Source organism: Chiloscyllium plagiosum, chromosome 8 (assembly GCF_004010195.1).
Source record: "Chiloscyllium plagiosum isolate BGI_BamShark_2017 chromosome 8, ASM401019v2, whole genome shotgun sequence".
Taxonomy (NCBI): Eukaryota; Metazoa; Chordata; class Chondrichthyes; order Orectolobiformes; family Hemiscylliidae; genus Chiloscyllium; species Chiloscyllium plagiosum.
This window is the reverse complement of record NC_057717.1, coordinates 73,960,876-73,984,423: the sequence shown is the minus strand read 5'-3', so window position 1 is coordinate 73,984,423 and position 23,548 is coordinate 73,960,876. Positions and strand designations below refer to the sequence as shown.

The following is a 23,548-nucleotide window of genomic DNA, read 5'->3' as shown; positions in this document are numbered from 1 at the left end:
CTTTCCAAACCCGAATTCTCTACTACTTTGATGAATAATAGTACATGGTGTACTCCAAATCACAGACAATCGGCCTTGTCACTATGATGTCAATCCTTCAGAACAAGCGTTTCAATGATCGACAACGTCTTTCACAGCTAGATGCGCTCTCTCGTGTTAACGATTGTGCCTGCTCTTTTTGCAGACACTGTTCAGAACAACAGTAAGAGCCAAAATCTTCCACAGATATTAACAAGGAAATCAGCAACCATGAATGAAATGGTGAGATTCCGTGCACCCGCAACCTCATGTTGTCAGTGAAGCGTTGGGAAGAACTGAATGAAATAATAAACATCTAACACGAGAAACCATTGATGTTTAATGCTTGAACTGATGCTAACAAAATATTTTCCTAAATTTCTTTGTCTAGCAATTATGTTTCTTTTCTTTTGGTTACATCTTTGTTCGCTTGTGTGAGTGAGGATTTTTAAAAAGTAGAAAAGTTATAGAATCAACTTGCTACATTGTGCTGTTTCTTGAAAACAGTTTGAATACTCCAAATGCTGTATGCATTCCTTGATAGTTCAAAATACCTGTTGTGCATATTCTTTGTGTATCTGTGTAGCTTGGTCTGCAGTACACACTGCCTATAATTTGTAATGACACTTCGTCAATATTAATTCCAATTATGCCATATAGACTTAGATCTTGAAAGAGACATAGGGGAAGAGATGTAGTTTTCATTTTGATGCCGCACATTAGATTTTCATAATGGCCCTCCACAATCTTAACAACAAACTGTTGGCTCTTTTGAACGTCAGACGTTTTGTAGTTAAGTTGGAACCTAATTATTTGTTTGTGTTTGTCTCACTGATTCACATGTACTACAGGTTTTACTGAACGCAAAATCCAAGTAATCAAGTCATGGCTTGGAAATTTCAATTTTTATTGATACATTTGTTTTTGTATTGTTAAGTGTTCTACGTGAGAATTAGTTTTTGTACTGCCAGCATTTCCTTATAATACGTGCCTAGTTGCATTATGAGATGAACAAAGTCGATTCCTCTTTTGAAGCTCTGTGTGATTGCCTCCGATTCCTCATCAGGATGTCATCTTTAAAGTTTCAACCACGTGGAGCGTTTCGATCTTGAACATCAATGTGACCTTCCTCTATTAGTTCACATTTCAAATATATTGCTGTTGGTCTGGAGTCAAATGTAAACCAGACCAAGTAAGGAAGATAGATCTTCTTCTCAAAAGAAGCGTTAATGAACCAGATTGAAGCTTATTTCAACATGCATTGATTACATTGTCATTACACTACAGCCTATCATGATTGGATTCGATCCCATGTCCTCAGAAAATTAGCTTCTGCTCCGGGGATCACTAGCTCAGTGACATTATCAATAAGTCACTACTTCCCACATTTAATGAAATTGCAGTCACTCTTGGATGTAAAACTGAGTTTGAAACATAATAATTCAGTGAAGGATTTATTGAAAAACAAAGGAAAGTGAATAGTCTTTATGAAAATGGTAAAATTTCAGTCACGAATTCTAGCTGTGAGCCTATTCTTCTGGTTCCATGCATACACATTTGGCATTAGTATGTATCAAACTATATTGGCACAGAATAACATTGATGGATATTTGCTTTAAATGTCGCTTAATAACGTATTTTACTTCTTTCTGAATGCGAAATAAAAACAGGAGATGTAGATGAACTTTCCATATCTTGCTTTGTTCGATGACGCAGTGTTTCGTTTCACATCAGATTGTCTGTTCCGCTGTAAATGCAAGGTCAGCATAAAGAGTCTAAGGGAGAAAACATATAATATCAAGAACCAAAGCAAATAGGAATTGCTTGTTTTCGTTGATCCTTATCCCTGACACTTGGACACTTGCCAATTAATCTGTATATCCATATATATAAAATGGCACAGGTTCCCGTGTTATAGTCGTAAATCACTGGGTCTGGGCGAGAAAATCTGCTTTCAGGTCCCATGTACACCACACATGTGTCTGAACATGGTGTTTTAAGCAAATAATAAGAAGTTCACTAATTCCTCTGAAGCAAATTTTCGAGTGACAGGGCTACAGAGCACACAAATAACGCCCTTCCGTTCATTGATTCTATGCCAGTAAAAAACAAACAATTCTAATTTTTCCAGTCTCATTTACCAACATGTGCCTCTTGGATTTGTATACCTTGGTACTGCAAGTGCACTTCTTAGCAATTAAAATGTTGTGAAGATGTGTATCTCAGCCAGACTTATAGGTGCTAAAGTATAGATTATCTCCACACTGTGTCTGATAAAAGGTAAAATCCTTCACCCAACTCTGAACTTGCTGCCTCTTATTTGAAATCTATGTTCCCCGCATTTGTTTGTCCACGAAGGGAAAAAGTTTCTTCCCATCCATACTGTCTAGTCACCTCATTACCTTTGACTACATAATCATTTAACTTCTCTATATCCTTTGTTTGAAGGAAAGCAAACATTGTCTGTCAAACCTCTCTTCATAATTGAGGTAAAAATATGATTTCGGAACACGAATGATAAGTAACGAATAGTAATTGCTTTAGTCCAGGTATTCCAAATACAAAGTTTACCTGCCTCGTTCAACATATTTGATTGTGTTGAGTTAAAATGTCTATATACAAAATGGTGTCAAATTGAAAACCAAATGACTATCGTTTAATGTACTGCACCCAGCTACAGATATCTACCACTTCTCTTTATAACAGATCAAACATTGTAAGCATCCTTATCAGAATTAAACATTCTATTTTCCTTCGTTACACACAGAAACATTATTCAGATTTTTACACATTTCAGCAAAATTACAGATACAGAAAGTTCATACCAATGTTTTAAGCTATAGTTGTGGGACCAAAACTTACACAACGCTGCTGTGCGGCATTCATTGTGATTTAATTTTTTGGACGGTTCGTAGTAACAACAATCTGTCTGAAGTGTTATTTCCTAACATCTAATAAGAATACAGTCTCCCTGCACTTACCTCCTTTTGTTTGTCACGATGTCTCGAATCTGACAAGTAGTAATTCTTGGATCTATCAGCTAATGCAAAGGGAAATATCAGCATTTGTAATTTGCAGAATGAAATGCGTCTGTTATCATTTAAAAACAGCAACAAAAAAAATCCAACTGCAATGTGTATGATTTCTATTAAAAACACAGGGACGCCACTTCTTACCCGTGTGTTGATTTGTCCAGCTCCATCTAGAATATGTAGTTGAAACGATAAGGAGCAGAATCATTATAATAGATGTTCCACAAAGCAAGAAAAGGCAAATGTTACGTCCTGGTTCTGAAGAAGTACAAATGATAACATTAAACGTTCCATTACTTGATCTTTCACACAATGGCAGGAAGTTTAGGGAAAGCCATGAACATCATTTTGAAACAAATGAATGATTGTAACTTATTAAGTCGCCACAGGATTCCTCAACAGTATTCTTATGAGACAAACCATCAAACTTTTTTCTGCAATTGATTTCAGTTGCCACAGTCTTGAAGTACCCATTTGAACGGATTGGCAAAATATGATGCTCATCTGCTGAACGTGTTTGAAATTAATGTCAGTAAATGTCATTAACTTTTCATCATCAATGATTACAAATGATCAAAAATTTATTCTTGATCTTGGATTAAAAGTTATAATTCACACAACACCAGATTATGGTCCAATAATTTTATTTGAAAATACTAGCTTTCGAGGTGCTGCTTCTTCCTCAAGTGTTCATAAGGTATAATATCATTAGATGCAATATTTATAGCCAAATGAGCACAGTGTCATGGAGAAATGATGATACATTAAACGATTTTAGATCAAGTCTTTTACCTTTTAGTATAGGTTTTTTGGTTTATACTCTTTGATAGGTAAATCCCAGAGCCTCTTTTAAATTACATTTTAATAGCGTGACACTGTGAGCTTTTGCTATAAATTCTGCCTTATGATTCCGCTCCTACACTAGTTACCTGATGAAGGAGCGGCGCTCTGAAAGCCAGTACTTCCAAATAAACCTGTTTGAATATACCCTGGTGTTGTGTGATTTTTATCATTGTCCACCCTAGTCGAACATCTGCCCCTACAAGTCTTGGATTTAATGAAATGACTCCCATTACATGAAGGTCGAAAGCTTGCATGTCTAATGAAAGTGTCTATTTCTTCACTATTTGACAAATTCTTAGGTCGATTCACTTTTGCAAGGAAGATGAAGGAAGTCAGACACCGGCAGTAATTTAAGCCAATAGAGGGTAACAGTGATTCGAACGTTTGGGTTCACAAATTAATAAATGCATTTATATTGCGATAGGAAGTGCAGATTAGTAATCACAGACTTCCAGTTGGAGAACATTCAAATTACAAAGAGCAGAAGCTGCCAAGCATCACATGACCACATATCTTAATTCACATGTTGGGTACTGGAAAAATAAATTCAGATTAAAATGTTAAATAGGTGAAAAGTAAAGAACAGTCTTCAATTAATGAATATTTGACCAGAAAACTGCTTCCTACAAAATAATGTCGGAAGGAAACTGTGGCAAAGAAAAAAAGTGGTGTTGAAACATTGCAGAAATGCCTGGCATCGAAATAACGTTTAGAGACAGGGACTCGACAGACTCGGGTAAGAAATGGCAGCAAATATTATGCTAAACTGAATAGTGCTTGACAGAATGAAGTGCAAGATGTTAACGAAATTCGTAGGTGAAATAGAATTGGATATCTTTCTCTTCTGCTTTAATGATACATTTTTGAAATTTTGGTAATGAGATTTTTTTGCAGGAAACTTAGAAAAATACTGGATTTTTCGGTCGTTCATCAAAATTGGTCAGGTTAAGTAGTGAATGTACCTTCTCTGTATATGCTTGCGCGCATGGTAAAAGAAAATGCACTTACGACTTTTGAGGTTGATTGTTAGACGCACATACATAATTATAACTGCAATCAGTGTGCTCAGTTTGAACAATCAATACGCCACTGCAAAACTGGCGAGAATAGCTTATTTACCACCCTAAGATAGTGCAACAAGTTGACACAAAGACTAGGTCAATATTAATGAATTGAAAAGAGTAATGAGTTCGGTTAGTGTTGAGAACAGAAATCTTACTAAATACGCACAGAAAATTTATGTACATAAAATCCATGCTGCTTGTATTCACTTCGGGGCTGAAATAAAGAAGCTGTTTATATCCGTGTTGAGTACAATGAAATAAAAAAATGTGTATAGTAAGGAAAGAGGTAAAAAAGGAACAGAGCTACAGTAGTTCAAATGTATTGGAATGCTGTATTGCAAATTTAATGGTAGACAACTATCAAAATAATTTAGGGAATGTTGAAAGAGAGCACATAGTATCTTGAAACATAAGGATAAAAATGAGTAATGATTATCACTACGTAATATTTGCAAAAGTGCAGGGAATATAATGCTGAAAAAGAAATTACCATTGCTGGTGGCTGTTAAATATTACGGTGAAAACAAACGTTTATTCAAAGATGTTAGAAGAAATAACAGCTGAGTTTGTGAGAAATCAAGTACACTCCTGCGTAACGAATTACAACAGCACTGGAATGAAAAAGATTGGTAATTTAACAAAAATGCTCGGACCGTGAATATAAGGAGCTGTATTCCGTGAGTATCTCGAAAGTCATTAAATTATACAAGTCCCCAGGGCCTGGTGTTATCCCAGGTTACTGAAGAAGGCAAGGGAAATGCTTGCTGAGACCTTGACAGAGATCTTGGTATCCTCTTTATCTAAAGGCGAGGTACCATAGGACAATCAAATACCCTGGATTAATCCTTCATTCAAGAAGGGAAACTAGGATAACCCAGGAAATTGTCGTCTGCTGTGCCTTCAGTCAGAGGTAGGGAAAATATTGGAGAAGATTGTTGGAAAGAGGAACAGTTGTCAATTGAAGTAAAATGAACTTATTTGGGATAGACAGAATGGCTTTATGCAGTGGACAGCCTGTCTTTAAAACTTGATATGTTTTTGTTTGAACAAGTGACAAAAGGCATTGGTGATGGTAGGATAGTGGATTTTATCCACACGGACCTTTCTAAAACAATTGAGAAGGTTCTTCCTGCTACGTTAGTCAAGAAGGTCAAATAGGATCCAATCATAGTTAGTTTGCAATTAGTCAATAAAAATAAAAGCCTTGACCACAGAAAACAGGGGGTAGCTGCGGAGGGGTGACTGGTGATGTTCTACAAGGCTCATTGCTGAATTTTCTGTTGTTTGTAGATGATTTGGATGGAAGTGTCAGTGGTTTGAGTAGTGAGGTTGTGGAAGATGCAGAAGTTGTTAAATTGTGGGTATTACGGAAGGATATATAAAAATGCAGCAGGATATGTTTCCACTGGAGGTTGGATTGAGAAATGGCAGACGGAGTTTAATACAAAGTATTGTGAGGTGATGAATTTTGAGATTTCAAATGATGGATGAAAATATACTGTAAATGGCCAGAAACCTCAGAACATTGATACATAGAAGGATCTTGGGTTTCTTGTCCATGGCTAGCTGAAAATTACATATCGAATGGATAAGATAGAAAAGAAGGCACTCGGCATCCTCGCTTCATCGTCGGGGAATTGAATACAAAAGTTGACATATCATGCTGCAACTGTATAAGACGTTTATCAGGTCACAGACATTTGAATTATTGTATGCATTTTTGGTCTCCAAAAATACAAGAACGATGTGAAAGACTCTGGAGACTGGACAGAGCAGATTTAACAGAATTTGGCTGGATTGGAGTGCATTAGCTATAAGGAGAGGTTGCACAATCTATGATTTTATTAGAGTGTCAGTGGTTTACAGTCGATATGATAGAGTATATAAAACTATGAGGAACATAGATAGGGTAGATTGTCGAAGTCTTTTTCAAAGAGTTCAAATTAAAAACAAAAAGAGCAGTGGGCGCATAGGTTTAAGTTATGAGGTGGATTGTTAAAAGGAGATGAGTGAGGCAGGTTTTGTACACAAAATTTATTAGTTTCCTGGAACGCACTGCCAGGTGAAGTGGGAGAAGCAAATACGGCAGCAAAGTTAAAGAGACATTTAGACAGACACATGAACAGGACAGAAACTGTTTACATGCTACATGCAGGCATATGGAAATAGTTTAGAATATCATTGTCATCGGCACAGATATGGTGGGATGAAATGTCTGTGAAAGAATCATCAAGTCATAGAGACCCACAGCACGGAGACAGCCTCTTTGGCCTAAACTGATCCTTACTGCCTAAAACATCCATTCACGCTATTTCTTGTCATTTCCTGTTATATGATCGATGTGCATGATTGGTTTCCAAAAGAGATTCTTAAAATAAATGAGTTAGAAGATTCTGCAATATGTTACAATATCATGCATTTCTGTTTGTTGTACAATTGTATAATAATAATAAAGTGTTTTGAGTATTATAAATAGGTTGCAAAAACAAAAAGGATGCTCAGAAGCAGAAAGATTCAGGAGCAGGTAGGTATTCTGCAGAAATCAATGTTTTGCAGTTGAAGAAAGTGCTATTACTCCCAACATTGGATTTAGATATCGATTTGTGGACAGGATGTACCCTAAATAGTGAGAAGTTGGAACATGATTGCTGCGCTGAATTCCGGTTTTCCTGCTAAAGGAAAAATGTCGTTAAATTTGAAAGGATGCAGAAAAGATTATCAGGGATGTTGCCGGGACTGGAGAGTTGAACTATAGGGAGAGGCTGAACAAGCTGCGGTTAATTTCCATGGAGCATCACAGGCTGAGAGGTGACATTATAGAAGCTTCAACGATCATGAAAAGCAGAGGTAGGGTGAATAGCTATGGTTTTTATCCCATAGTAGGGGAGTCCAAAGCTAGAGGGCTAAGATTTAAAATGAAAAGGGCAAGGTTTAAAGGGACCTGAGGGGCACCTTTTCACACAGAGGGTATTATATGTATGGAATGAGTTTTTATAGGATGTGGTGGAGGCTGACAACGTTTACGAATATTTTAAAGGCGTCTGGATGGGTACACGAATCAGAAGGGTTTAGAGGGCTATCTACCAAATACCGGCAAATGGAACCAGATTAATTTAGAATATGTGGTCAGCATGGACACGTTGGGCCGAAGGCTTTGTTTCTGTGCTCTGCAACTCCTGGATAATGACTGTATGAGACATATCTCTCCCCGTGTTGAACACTCAAACTGTTCGAACAGTCACAAGAAAAATATCTCTGAACAGACAGCAGCTGTGGCTGCTATCTAAAAGACCAACATTTGAAATGTTTGTCTGTTGGAGATGTTATGAGTGACTGTGTGTACACATTGCTCCCCCTTCTCCGACGTTGTGAGGTTAATATCGATGTACAACACATCCCATCCACAACTCGGGGCATATGAACGTCGATCCACCATAGTTAGAGAAAAAGTCACATCTGTGCACAAATTCCTTTTCTCCAGTGCAATTGGAGACGTACAGGGTATAGTTAAAAAAAATTGAAATTATTTGGGAAAAGAAGTTCAACGTTTATAACTCGTGCAAACGTGTTTTTGACTAGAATTTGAAACCAGCTTTTCCTTGCTTTGGAAACTCGGGCTGTTCCAAAAGAATGAAAGGCATTTAATGCAAAATCAGAAATTGAAAATATTTTAATTGAAGACACATTCCTGTGTGTTAATGAGCACCCTCTACTATATGACGGATGCATGGAACCTTTCGCATTAAACTCATGGCACTGAATATTGCTATGTGTCCTTCTGTTTTAACACGACTATATTTACACTGCCTTTTAGAATGACTGTCCTTCTTGAAGACTTGTTTTTACATTACCCGTTCCGCTACCAGCAATCCATATCTAACTCTGCAAAATTAGTTTAATTCTCAACGAACCGCAGCAACAACCACCCTGCCACCTGACAAGCAAGTGGTTGGCTTCGCTCAGTTCAGGAAAAACTCATTGGAAGTACTTAGATGCCACTTTCCCCAGAAACGCACCCAGTGATCCACGATTCTAATGCCCTCCCAACCTTTCTAATTCTGTAGCCACTGTACTCGTTCATTCCAAATGACTATACCTTTACTTACTAATACGTGCAATTGCATTGATTGAGAAATTCCAACCTTTCAGGTCCTGCTTGAAATTAAAATCTGCAATCTAGCTACCTAAGTTCAGTTGAAGGGTCCCTGTAATTGAAATGTAGACTCTCTTTTCAGTCCACAGATGCTGCCAGAACTGTTGATTAGCTCCAGTAGTTTCTGTTATTGTTTCAGATTTCCAGCATCCGCAGTTCGCTGTTTGGTTTTAGCAGTTTTCTTATTGTTAGTTTCTCCCCAACAATTGTTAGCTTAATTGGAAGGATGGCTGATTTGCGACACAGAATGACAACGCTGAGTCATTTAAATTCCAGTATTGGTGGGTTTAGCATGAATATCCCATCTTCTGAACATCTCCCTTGGTTACGGTCTGGTGACCCTCATGCTTATCGAACAACGGCCTTCTCTGTCTATGAAGAGAATGGTCGTATTATCCTCTCGAGCTGTGGTTATTTTACCTTACGTTGTATTGTTGTTATTGCATTAGATAGCTGAAATCTCGAAACAAATCTAGCAGCTTATACGCATCCGAAATGCATAACAGAAAAGTAAGGATTAGATTTAACGTCGCAATGGAGACTCCTTGGCAGCAAAAAAAAAGAGACACATACCGAATACATTGATAGTAGGAGACATTGTATTAACAGGTGATGTGTTCTGTTATGGCAAAAATCAATCATGCTCCACGTTCATACGTCACCCTGATTATGACGTGGATGATATAATCTCCTTAATGAGGAGAGGATATACTTGTAATAGAGAAAGTTGATGAGGCTCAAACTGGAGTCGGTCGGAATATCACACGAGGAAAGTTTGTTTACAGTGCAGGATGATGCTACTCCTTTAACAATGTTATGTTTCCCTTGCCTTTTTTCAGCGGGGTCACAGACTCCGAAAGTCTAAATTGGAGGGATTCACGGCAAATTTGCTGATAGCTAAAAAATAGTGCCTTATGCAAAAGTTTTTCAAGTTTGAAAAAACAAACACTTGTACAATGAAAGAGAGGCGACCAGTTCTCCCATCTCTGCTTCACTCTGCTTTGGTTTGGTTTTAGCACTGTAGCATTTTGAAGCTGCTGAACACAAAGAAGCAGGTCCATGCTAACAATCCCTCTGACTTCTGTCCTGTAAGACCCTGTGTTTTCTTTTGCCTCTTCTGCCAATGGGGATTTATGGGGATTTCGCAAGTATTTGGAACAGCAGCATACAGTTGGAATCATGTTTTGTTTTTTGGATAGGTTAGGTGCTTTTGCTTTTTGTTCTCTTTTGTTTGTGTTTCCTTCGGCACTCATAGAAATAAATTCTGCTTTGTTCCAACTGAGTGGTTTGAATAGCTGCATTACTCCTCCGAAATACACGTTGCACCTTATTAAAATCATTAGCAAAGTTAGGGTGTCGGTGATGTTCTTGTAATATTGTAAGACAGTCTGACCTAGTATAGAACAGCAACCCTTATCTGATATTTGTTGTATAGTTCCAAATTGTGATTAGGGTTGCTGGGCTCGAAGACAGCGAATGGTAGTTGTTAATGTCTTTTATTCCGGGTATTGAATTCGTTTGGTTTTAAATAGTCGTTGGAATTGCAATGACTCTTTCAGTTACCAAGAGTTTTCTGGGGGTGCAAGTAACCTTGAGGGTTTTACAAAAGTTGATTAAGACTAAGCTGCTGAAATTAGCAGACAACTTAGAGTTGGAGATGCCTCCTTCTGTGAGGAAAGCGGAGATGATTACAGCAACAATTTGCTACAAAATGCAATCAGAATCTTTAGAGATGGTGAAAATTCAGTTGAAATGAGGCAAGTGACAGGATTAAGATTAAATGCAGAGGAAAGAGATAAGGAACAAATTTCTTTGGCAGAACAAAACGGAAGATAGAAGAGGAAAGGAAGAAAATGAGGGAGTTTGAATTTCAGAAATTGGCATTTGAACAGAAGGTCAGTTGAAAAGGATGAAAGTGAAGGTGGAAGGCAAGCATTTTGTGGAATTCAGTGAAGATGAGCAAGACAACGGTACCCCAAGGCTTGTTGAAAAACTTTTCAAATATATTCAAGCATTGCACAAATTTGATGACAAGGAGGTGGAAAACTCTTTCAACTCATTTGAAAAGGTGGCTGAACAAATGCGTTGGTTAGTGACCATGTGGGTTTCGTTTATCCAAAAAAAAAAAGCAAAAATAGAGCTGGTGAGTATTCACATCATTATCAACAGAGATATCTGGGGAAGATGAGGATTAAAAAAAACCATATTAAGTGCCAGCTTGTGCCAGAAGTTTACAGATAACATTTCATGAATCTAAGAGTGACTCTGTTCAATCCCAAACTGAGTTTGAAAGGATCAAACGATCTAATTTGAGTAGGTGGACAAGGGCATTAAAAATGGAGCAAACCGATGACAGTCTCAGAGAGAATTACTTTGGAGGAGTTCAAAAATTCACTTTCTGAAGTTTTCAGAACTTACATGGAAGAGCAGAGAGTTAAAACGCCAAATTCGCAGCTGAAATATGCAATGATTATGAGTTGGCTCAAAATTAAATTTTGGCTTCCAGAATCAATTTCAATCCATTAGAGATAGACATTGGGGAAAACAGAAATGCTCACGTCGAACGGGAAAGGTAGATCTCCGTGAAGAGCATAAGGATAACTGACCACATGCTAAAAATGAAACGCTTGAAGGCAAAAAAGAAGTTAAAAAGCTCCAGTATTGTCACTGCAATAAAGTAGGCCACGTGAAATCACAGTGGTGCTCGGTTAGGAAAAGCACTGGGAGGACAAATGTAGGAAAATAGGATAAGACAATGAATTTTGCTGGAGTGGTAATGGAAAGCACAGTGGAAGGTAGAAAGCTGTACCAAAACGTACAACCTGGTCGAAGGTTGATTAATGAGGAAGTGCCAGATTTTATTAAACCAGATAACTGTGAAAGTAAAGATTACTTCTATAGGCCAGGAGCAGCAGTAAAGAGTTTACCATGTTCGAAAATGAAGTATCTTCTCAATCTGTGATGCTGAAAGATGTGGAGATATGTACGTCTGAAGGACTACCGCCAGAAAAGACACTAGTAACAGAAATTCACGGTGAGACAAGATGCACTCAATGATGTAATGTCACTTTAAACTGTCCAGTGGAAAAGTCATGGTAGAAGTCCTAGACAACTCTCAGCTCCAGTTTGTCTTTGCTAATGACGCAGCTGGATCACAGGTAGGAGTGTTGCCTACTGTGGTTAAAAAGCCAGTGGAAACTCAGGCAACTGAACTAGAGCCGGACAGATATGGGAATTTTCCTCCTTGTGTGGTATTGAGATCACAAAGTCACCAGTTGAATGTTGAAGTGGATTTAACAGAGATCCTGTTTGAAACACACCAGGACCAGATAGCTGACAAAGCGAATATTTTTAGATTAGATTACTTACAGTGTGGAAACAGGCCCTTCAGCCCAACAAGTTCACACTGACCCGCCGAAGTACAACCCACTCCCCTACATTTTACCCCTTCATCTAACGCTACGAGCAATTTAGCATGTCCAATCCACCTAACCTGCGTATTTTTAGACTGTGGGAGGAAATCGGAGCACCCAGAGGAAACCCACGCAGACACGGGGAGAATACGCAAACTCCACACAGTCAGTCACCTGAGCCGGGAATTGAGCCCGGGCTCTGGCACTGTGAGACAACAGTGCTAACCACTGTGCCACCGTGCCACCCAGATAAGTTAACTGAGTCACAGCAGAAAGCTGAAAATTTTCAGCAATTGTATCTAAAGATGTGCACAGAAAAAATAATCCGAATGCATGCCTGCATGTTTTTATCTTAACAGTTACATCTTAATCACATATTCTGGAAGATGAGAAATGGGCAGAAGCTCATCAATTGTATTACCAGCGAGTTATGGAAAGGAGGCATTGCGAGTGGGGCATTAGCTGCCACTAGGGTGCTATTTAGGAATGAGAAAATCTCAAACTAAAATACAACGACAATTTTACTGTCCTGGACTGCACACGCACGTAATTGAATTTTTCCACGCGTGTCATAAATGTCAGGTATTTGGAAAACAAATGGCGATAATAAAACCCGCACATTTATAAACTATTCCTGCATTGAGGAAGACTCTTTCACAAGACTGTAATTGATTGCATAAAACTCTCACCTCAAACAAAAAGTGTGAATCAGTATTTGTTAACATCAATGGATGTGCCTACTAGACTTCCAGAGGCCATTCCATTATGCAATTTCACAGCTAAAAGATTTGTAGAGGAGTTACTAAATTTTCTCACTCGATACGGATATCCCACAGAGATATAATTATATTAAAGGTCAAACTTTACATCAAAATTATTCAACTGAGGAATAAAACAATTCAAATCTACTGGGTACCATCCAGAACCGCATGGAGCGCTAGAAATGTGGCATAAAACATTAAACAGTGAGGGATTATACTCAAGACTATCAAATGATTGGGATAAGGGAATCCCACTATTTGCAATCAAATGAATCGACCAAATTCAGTCCAGTTGAGTTAGTTTTTGGGCATGAAGTGACAGGAAAACTGAAATTGAAAAGGAGAAATTGGTAATTCGGAATTCAGAGACCACACATTAGACTATGTGTCAAACTTTCATGAATGATTAAATAGAGCGGGGGAGTTTTCCAGACAATTTTTAAAGGTACAACAGAATACAATGAGACGGGATGCAGACAAGAAATGAGAAATTCACAACTATGCGATCGGCAGTCATATTATGTTACTTCCAGTGATAGGTGAACCTTTAAAAGCAAGGTTTCGTCGACTTCATCAAGTCAAAAGGAAATTGATTGAGGTGAACTATTTGATGGTGACTCCAGACAGAAAAAAAATCTCACAGTGTGTGATGTGACTATGCCCTCAAAGTATTTTGACAGGGAGGTAAAGCGAAATGAGACTGTGTTATCATTCACAAGACAGAGTTAAGAACCAAGTTAAGAGGACTCTGAATTGGGCATTCCTGATATTAAATTGGCAAGTGAGGAGGTTGTCAAAAATTGGGATAAATTATTGAGTTATCTTCCCGAGAAAAATCGAAATGTTCTGAAAGAGTTATTTACCCTATGGTGCCGTATATATGGATGACCTGGTGATTTTTGGTCATTCATGGAAGGAAAATTTGAAACATTTATCAGACTTGTTTGATTGACTTCGAGAGGCAGGCTTAGTGATAAAACTGGGTAAAATTGAATTTGCTAAAACCCAAGTAACCTTCCTGGGCCATGTTATTGGACATAGACAAATGGCCCCACGGAATTCAAAAACAAAGGTGACTGGGGAGTTTTCATTGCCATTAGCAAAAAAGAAAACAATCCTACAGTTCCTGGGTTTTAGTGAGTTTTGTCGAAAATCTGCGCAGAATTTTAGCAGTGCGGCCTCTCCATTCACTGAATTGCTAAAAAAAAGCAAGAAGTTTCAGTGGACAGCAGACTGTCAGAAGGCCTTTGACAGCCTGAAAGCTGCGTTAACTACTGCCCCAGAATTAGCCACATCTAATTACGCTCTAATTCAAGTTGGCTATCGATGCAAGTACAGTGGGCGTCGTTGCTGTGCTCTCACAGGAAGACAAGAAGATATAAAGACCTGTCGGGTATTTCTCCAGGAAGTTGAACATTTTTCAGCAGAAATAGTCGACAGTTGAGATGGAGGCTTTGAGCTTGGTGTCAGCATTACAACATTTCAATATTTTTGTTACTAGTAACGTATGTGGGACAATCATGTACACTGACCATAACCAATTGAAGTTTTTGGAGAAATTTAAGGTCATAAATGCCAGACATTTTAAATGGAGCTTCTTGTTACAGCCATTCAATTTGAAAATTGTGCATGTGGGAAGAGGAGAAAGCGTGATTGCTGACGAAATGTCGAGACTTTAATGAGAAACAGAGTTTTTCAGTGGGAGAAGTACAACAGACGGAAAAGAATGAAGTTGTGCATGTTTGCATGGTTATAGTCAATGTAATAAATATGTATGTTGTACGGTATTAACAATTTAAGGTTCAGCAGTTCTAAAACGAAGCCATCTTTGGATATTGATTGTTCTTACTTTTTTTGGGGGATTGGCGTGTATTGCAATGCTGCTTCTTTTACAAGGTTATGTTGCCTTTGTTTTTTTTTCACGGAGGTTGTAAAATACACAGATTCCAAAAAGTCTATGTTGAAAGGTTTTAGGGCCAATTCGATTATCGCTAACAGGTACTTTGTCAGGCAAAATACTTTCAAAGTTTAAAAACATCTTGTACAATGAAAAGGGAGTGACCAGTTCTCCCAACTCTGCTTAACTCTGAATTGGTTTGGTTTTAGCACAGCAGTGATTTGAAGCTGCTCGATCCAAGGAAGCAGATCCATGCTGACCCTTTCTCTCATTTCTCTCCTGTAAGACTCTGTGTTTGATTTTAAATTTGTACCAAGGGGTATTCCTCGGGATTCTTGTAAGTATTTGGAACAGCAGCATTAAATTGTGATAATCTGTTGGGTTTTCGGACATGTTAAGTTATTCTGCATTCTGTTCTTTTTTATTTGTGTTTCATTCAGCAGATTTGTAAAAAAATTCTGTTTTCTTTAAGAAATAATGTGGTTTGATCATCTGCATCACTCCTGAAAAATCCACACTACACTTAAGTAAAACCACTTGAAAAGTTAGGGTCTGGGCCAAACTTCTTGAAATGTTTTGAGGTTGTCTGACCTCGTCCATGACAAATGGAACTGGATTGAATAAGTTCAGAAGAATGACTGATCTAAAATAAAGATCGGAGAGTCTAAGAGCCTTAGGCAGAGTATACGAAGTAAAAGTGTTTCCCCTGTTTATTTACACCTACAACAGGGCTCAAAGTCTGAGTATAGGGTATAGGATATTAAGATAGAGATTATGAAGCAGTTCTTCCTGGACTTTAACAATCAACTAGTTAAATACTCTACCAGGGATGAGTCTGAACGTTGGATCACAAAGAATACGTTTTACCGATGTATTCTTTTAAATATTCAAGCCAGCAAGAAGTACAGAGAGGATGTGGGAAAGTGGTGAAGAGATAGATGATTAGCCTTTATCTTACTTGGTCATAGAACAGACATATCTGACCCAGAAGCGTTAGGTTTTTATATTGGATATCAGACCATAACTGAGAAATGATCGAATGTTATGTAAAAGAATAACACCATCACATCGACTACCCATGGTCTTAAGCCAAAAATGAATTGGCGACTGTTCCAGTTAGTAAAAGACTAAAATGATCAGACTTCAATTACACTACATGAATTGTGCATGCCAAACATTACTTTTGTCCATCTTAGGGGATAATGCCAACATTAATCTATGAACAACTGGCACTATTGAAACATTCCACATGTGACATAGAACGAGAAGACATTTGCAGACAGGAAAGTGAAAGGCAATGATTAGGAATGGGGCCAAATGAAAATGCCAGAATTTAGCTTGGAATTGGTTAATTAGATGACAATGTGGCAAACAAATGGATGATGATACTGTCTTTTCCTGCATTCCTCGGGCTTGTTTAGATTAAGAGTTGTACATTCTCTCCCTGCGTTTGCTTGATTAAATTATCAACCTTGTTATTGATTGTAACCACAGCATTGCAATTATCACTTTACATATTTATATTAAGAATGAAAATTAAATCAAAAGAATGTCATGACACCGGGTTACAGTCCAACACGTTTATTTGGGGTAGGGATTTACATATTAATAAATCTAAACCTGCACCTTCAATCGAATTGATTAAAGACTTAATAGCCATCTATGTATGGACAATACATTCACATAAGTTATATGATCTTTTGATCTTTTAATATAAATTCTGTGTCCAATTAATTGTCTTTCATTAGCCGCCTGATGAAAGAGCGGGGGGCGGGGCCGGGGGGGGGGGAGGGGGGGGGGGGAGGGAGCGGGAGGAGGGGGGTGGTGGCTCCGAAAGCTTGCAGTATCAAGTAAACCTCTTGAACACTAATCCGGTGTCGTCGGATGTTTGACCCTGTCCACCCTAGTCCAACAACATTCCCTCACGTAATGGATATAAATGAACTGGTGAATGTTGAAAATGTCTTGCTAAGTGGAATCGGGCATGTAATATTTTGCAATTGTCTGACTGGGACTTTTGTTTTCTTTCCGGAATTGAAAACAGTTTTGTGATTTTGGCAGAGGTCTTCAGATTATTTATGAACTATTATTTAATAGGAACTAATAAGGAAAGATCTTTCCACGTTTAAATCTGCCCAAACCTCGACTCCAATGCATGCACATCAGTTACAAAAGGTAACCAATAAGGATCTTTTCGGATAATTTTCTTTACTCAGGTGGAGCTTAAAATGTACACGTCTCTAGAACAACATTAGTTAGAGGAACAAGCACTGAATCACCAAAAAGTAACACCAATGGATAAAAAGAAAAGTAAGGGAAAAATAGCCATTGATTGTGAAGATAATTGCGAAATATTTGTCAGAGGTTTTCACAGAGCAGGACGGCAGAATTGATCTGTTCGTTGCAATCCATTGTTTCAGAATTTTGGACCCGTTGGAATAGACAAAGCCACAGAGATGAAGGGTGAAAAAACGCCATGAGCAGGATTTTTAATTTAATCTTTGAAAGTATGAAAAGAATCTTGCCTTCAACTGTGCACGTATGTCCTAGCTGCACAGATGAATGCAACCATTCAGAAAGAAAGATAAACGCTACAGAAAGGCAAGAAAGTAAATGAAATGATAATTGGTCATTAACATTGAAAGAAAGCGATTTTTGATATACAAGCAGCTGTTACTAACATTCAAATATCTCATCGGAATTAAATATAAAATAAACTGATAACATAAGTTGTTACCTGTCCGATGTGAGTAATTTTCACTGATAAGATTTACAGCTGAGTTGATTTGAATTGAGCAAGTACATTCAAACCAATTGCTGTGCTTGTTTGCTTTGAATCTGATTTGACTGCTGACACTGTAAACCCCGTCAAGAATTATTACTTCGGTATCAAGCCATTCCTCGTTATTCTGTGATGAAACATTCCAGCGAATGGTGAGATAATCAGTGGGCACGCTGCTCACGAAGCACATCAATCTGATAACTTGCCGTGAATGAATTTCATCTGATGGCGAATGCAAGAGTGTTATGGTTGGCGAACCTGCAGAGAATTATATGTAAGATATACGTAAAATCACTATAAATATATGTGTATTTACAGTAAACTGATATAAGACAAGTTTCATTCTTACCTAAAATAAATAATTCAGATCCATTACCAAATATGAATGGTGTTCCACTAAATGTCTTAGCAGCACAGTAGTAAATGCCTGAATCATTTCTTTGAATATCATCAATTACAAGAGTATAAGTAGTCTCTTCTTCATTAATCTCTCCCGAAAATCTTCCAGTTTTACGGATAAGTTTTATCACGGTGAAAACGAGTTGTATATGTTTTCCTTGCTGATATTTATACCAGTGAACAGCTCCAGCTGTGAGCCATCCGGTGTGGCAATGCATCTTACATGTACTTCCAACTGAGGCGGTTTGAATGATTGGAGTCTGTGGGTACACTGCCTGAGAGACAATAACTGAAAAACATGATATGTCACGTGAATTACTTGTGAAATAGGAAATTATGAACCATTATAGATCAAAATCTTCCTGACAATTAAGACTGTCTTCAGCGTTGTTTATCTTGTATACGTGGAAACGTGGTTGTCCCCTTTTCACACCACAAGATTCCACAAATAAAAGGACGATGAAAGAATCAGCTAATCTCGTTTTGTGATATTACTGAAAGATGTATATTGTCTTTAGACGGTGTAGTGCTTTCAAACGTGCCCGACATATTAGAACATTTGACCTAATTGTAACAGATTAACAACAGTCAAGTTTTAACACAATATTAGTATTAAGCAGTGACAGTCAGAACTTGCCGCATGAATTTTTTTCCGTGATTTTAAACCACAAATAAGCCATAAATATATAGAATATAATCTTACCTGGCAATAGATGGAAAAGTTCAAGCAGAGTAAAGAGGATCATTGTCTGGACCAACTTATTGCTTTAAATTTCTCACTGGCGTTCCGTTTTTCTGCTTTATTCTTCACTCGATCTAGAGCAGAACATTCACGTAAGACACAGATGAGAAAGTGTTACGTTCTTAAAAAAAATGGTCGTATGGAAAATGAGCCATGATGTAAATGACAATTGTGGTTTTCCTGTTTACGCAGTAACTGCTCACATAGAATTGTGCCTTAAAGTAACATTAAAGTTTAATTTGATAACGCATTAGAAAAGGTGTGTTGTCCAGAATAATAAAATAAAATTTACAAATTAATGACATCAATGTTTGTGCTATTTTGAATGCTGCTTTCACATTAGCCTTGACCTCAATGAATCATTTAAGAAATACGTAATTGAAACAGTTTTAATGACGATGAATGATAGAGTACAAGTTCATTTACTCTTCCAGTAATATGTGAATTGCTTCTTCCAGTTTGCTTTTCTGAGTTAGCTCTCGTGGAGAAGCCATCAGAACTCCTATTATGCATCATATCAGAACACCAATTTTAGGATGTTTCCACTGTCTGAACTGGAAGAGTTGTCTGAGAGATTAAGATAAGATACAGTCACATCCGATCTGGTCGTTTGCATATGTCACATAAAGTGAAGGAGAGTTTCCACAATGGACTGGACAAAACAACATTACACCATTACAACTATACGGGGCAGGTCCTGTCATACGAACTTGATTTGTTTGAGAAGGTGACGAATGTGATCACTGAGGGTAAAGCAATGGAAGTTGTCGACATGGATTTTTGAAAGGCTCTTGACAAGGTCTCGTATGTTCGGCTCATCATAAGATTAAAATGCATGGGATCCACGGTGACTTGGCTACATAGATTCAGGATGTGCTTTCCCATAGAAGGTAGAGGGTAATGGTGGAAGTGTGCTTTTATCTCTGGCTGGACGTCTGTGACTGGTAGTGTTCTGCAGGGATCCATACTGGAACCTGATATTGATTGATGTGTGTGCTTGGAAAAAAATGTAGTGGGTGAACTACTAAGTTTAAAGATGATTTAGAAAAAGTCAGACCTGCAGTAGATAATGTAAAAAGTTGTCAAAATATGCAGTGGAACATAGATCAGTTGCAGATAATGATGGAGCCATGGTTGATGGAGTTGACTCCAGGTGAGTATGAGGTGCTCCACTTTGGAAGATCAAGTGTTAAGGACCCTAAATAGCGTTGATGTATATAGGGATCTTTGGGCTGAAATCCATAGCTCTCTGTAAATGGTCAGGTAAGAAGATAGAGCCGTAAAGAAGGCATATGTCATGCTTGCCTGTATTGGTCGAGGCATTCAGTACAAGAGTCAGGAACTCATGTTGTTCTTCATAAGTCTTTGTTTAGGCTACACTTATTGTATTGCGTGCAGTTCTGTTCGCACATTTCAGGAAGTATATGAAGGCTTTGCAGAGGTTGCAGAAGAGGTTGACCAGAATGTTGACTGAATTAGAGCGAAGGAGATATACGTAGAGACTCGTAAAACAAGGGTTTTTTTTTCTGGAGTTGCGGAGGCTAAGGGGAGACTTGATAGAAGTCTGTAATATTATGACGTGCATAGACAGGTTTGACGTTCAGAATATTTCTTTCTCAAAGTTGACATGTCGAACATCGAGTGGGGTAAGTTCAAAAGAGATTTGAGGGGCAAGTTCTTTTTTATACAGACAGTGTAGGAGTATGGAAAACTCTGCCAGTGATGGTGGAGGTGGAAGATATGTAGAGATACATAAGGAAGTTTAAAATAAGTATATTAAAATGCAAGGAATAGAGAGATATGGAACAAGGGCAGGCTAGTTTAATTTGGCGTCACGTTTGACACAACATCATGAATAGAAGGGCCCGTGCTGTCCAATCTATGTTCCATGTTCAATGTAGCAACAGCAAAAAAAGGATAATAATTTATTATAATTTGTCCGAGGTCACCTGGATAAATTCCTCTCTTGTATTCATCGTTGAAGAATAATCATGCATTAAATGGAAAAAGAAACTGTGTGTTCATCTGGTTAAGTTCATTTGCCGCTCTGTATTGCACAGATCCAGAAGGTGGCCAAAAGCAGCTACAGTGCATGCAGAAAAGTAACCGCTTCACCTCAAGTTATACTAGGTAAAATGGCACTTTTTAAGAAAGATGAACAATAAGTGATGCGAGCCATTTTAAGTTACTCACTTGGAATCGCTTTATAAGTAATATCCTCCACGCATTGTACAGTCGTCACCCCTTGAAGGAATTTATGCCAACTCCATAGTTGAACAACACTCTATACACATTTCATTGCAAATCAAACACTAAGCACAGTGTACTTACATGCCAGTGACTGGCTAAACAAACCAATGAAGAAGTACTCCCTTATTTATATTTAGGTAGGTGTGTTTTTATATTTAAAAAACCTCAGTTCCATAGTCTAGCATGTTTACAGACATGGATTGAATTAATTTAAAATCTAATAGATCCTTGCAGTAGGTATAACAAACACTGTTCCAAGGCGAACTTAATGGGAAATTGGCTCAGCTGCGTTGATGACTTTTAATGCTCATCTGAATTCGCAGTTAAAATTAAAATAAGGTAATCAATTATGTCAATAAATCTTTAGGGTTGGTGATATAAATGTTAATCAGTGCATGCACTGAATTGAACTGCATATTTACACAGAAAACAGTAATATCAGGGTCATAAGCAGAAGTGATCTATTTTTACTTTAATGCCATTTAATTCGATCATGGCTGATAGACAATCCACAACTACACTTCCCTGGATTTACAAATATCCATTGATGGAAAATCTGAATACATCTACCTTGCAACATATTTCATAACTCAGCCTCGACAACGCTCTGCAGTTAAAAAAATATAATCCAAAGGTCTACTCCTTTCTGAGCGAAGAAGTATTGCCCCATCTCTGCCTTAAATCCATGCCAATTTATTCAAAGGTTATGACATGGAGATAGAGATTTTGCATTTGTTAACTGTACAGGGCAAGTAAGCCAAAGCCTGGGGAAAATGTGTCCCTCCCTGTTTTGGCTCGCTAAGTTTGCGGATGCCCATAGAGGCCATTGATTCCTGCCATCATTAGCCAAGGCATACAGATTAAGAGAAGGGAGCAAAAGCTGGAACAGTAAAGCACGTTGGTTGGACAACTACTAAAGTACTGTGTGCACTTCTTTTAGCCACATTATTGGAAGAATTGATAGAAGATGTTGAGGTAAGATTTACCTGGAGAGTTTCAGTTATGAACAGAAATTTGAGCAGACTGGAGCTGTTTTACTTAGAACAGAAGAAATTTCAAGGAGACATGATAGAGATGTCTAAAATTATCATGCACATAAACAGGGTGGATAGGAATAAACATTTCTTCCTGATGGAATGAACAGTCGCTAAGAACATAGATTTAAGACTGGAGCTGTTTTACTTAGAACAGAAGAAATTTCAAGGAGACATGATAGAGACAAAATTATCATGCACATAAACAGGGTGGATAGGAATAAACATTTCTTCCTGATGGAATGAACAGTCGCTAAGAACATAGATTTAAAATAAGGAGCAAAATATTTCGTGGAGATGTGAGAGAAATAGCTTCACTCACACAGAGAACTGTACGAATTTGGAAATCACTGTCTGTTAAGGTGGCAGAGGCAGGTGATAAAGAAAGCGTTCTGCGCAGTTAATTTCTTTAATCAGAGTGTTGAGTGTAAGAGGTGGGACATCATGTTGTGGCTGTTCAGGCCATTGGTAGGCCAATTTTGGAGAGCCCAGTACAATTCTGATAGTTCTGCAAGAGCAGATTTACAAAAATGTTACTGGGACTGGAGAGTTTGAGCTAAAGAAGAGGCTGGACAGGCTGGGAACTTTTCTCACTGGAGCTGAAAAGGTTGACGGGTGACGTTTCAGAGGTTTATAAAATCATGACGGGGGCAGATAAGCTGAATAGCAAATGTCTTTTCCCGGGAGAAAGGAAGTTCAAAGGTAGCGGGCATAATTTTAAGGTGAGAGAAGAAAGATTTTCAAGGGTCTTGAAGGATAGTTATTTTTCACACCATTTGTGGTCCATTTGTGGAATGAACTGCCAGAAGAATGGTTAGATGCAGGTATAAGTGCAACATTTGCAAGTCATTTGAATTGGTACTTAGAACATAGAACATAGAAAAATACAGCGCAGTACAGGCCCTTTGGCCCTCGATGATGCTCCGATCCAAGCCCACCTAAACTACACTAGCCCACTATCCTCCATATGCCTATCCAATGCCCGCTTAAATGCCCATAAAGAGGGAGAGTCCACCATTGCTACTGGCAGGGCATTCCATGAACTCACGACTCGCTGAGTAAAGAATCTACCCCTAACATCTGTCCTATACCTACCACCCCTTAATTTAAAGCTATGCCCCCTCATAATAGCTGACTCCATACGTGGAAAAAGATTCTCA

General features: G+C 38.1%; 1 protein-coding gene across 2 annotated transcripts; it reads right to left on the bottom strand.

Moving 5' to 3' along the window:
• Positions 1 to 1,488: 1,488 nt before the first annotated feature.
• LOC122552146 (lachesin-like) lies at positions 1,489 to 19,214 on the bottom strand. 2 transcript variants are annotated; one of them, XM_043694643.1, is made up of 6 exons: positions 19,066 to 19,214; positions 18,313 to 18,651; positions 17,919 to 18,221; positions 3,195 to 3,308; positions 3,000 to 3,058; positions 1,489 to 1,793 (listed from the first exon to the last, which is right to left on the bottom strand). In XM_043694643.1, exons 1-6 carry the CDS (start codon positions 19,106 to 19,108, stop codon positions 1,749 to 1,751), a joined length of 903 nt encoding a protein of 300 aa, XP_043550578.1. In that variant the 5' UTR covers positions 19,109 to 19,214; the 3' UTR covers positions 1,489 to 1,748. The 2 variants fall into 2 exon arrangements, with proteins under 2 accessions (XP_043550578.1, XP_043550579.1); XM_043694644.1 differs by having other exon boundaries at positions 17,919 to 18,185.
• Positions 19,215 to 23,548: the final 4,334 nt, after the last annotated feature.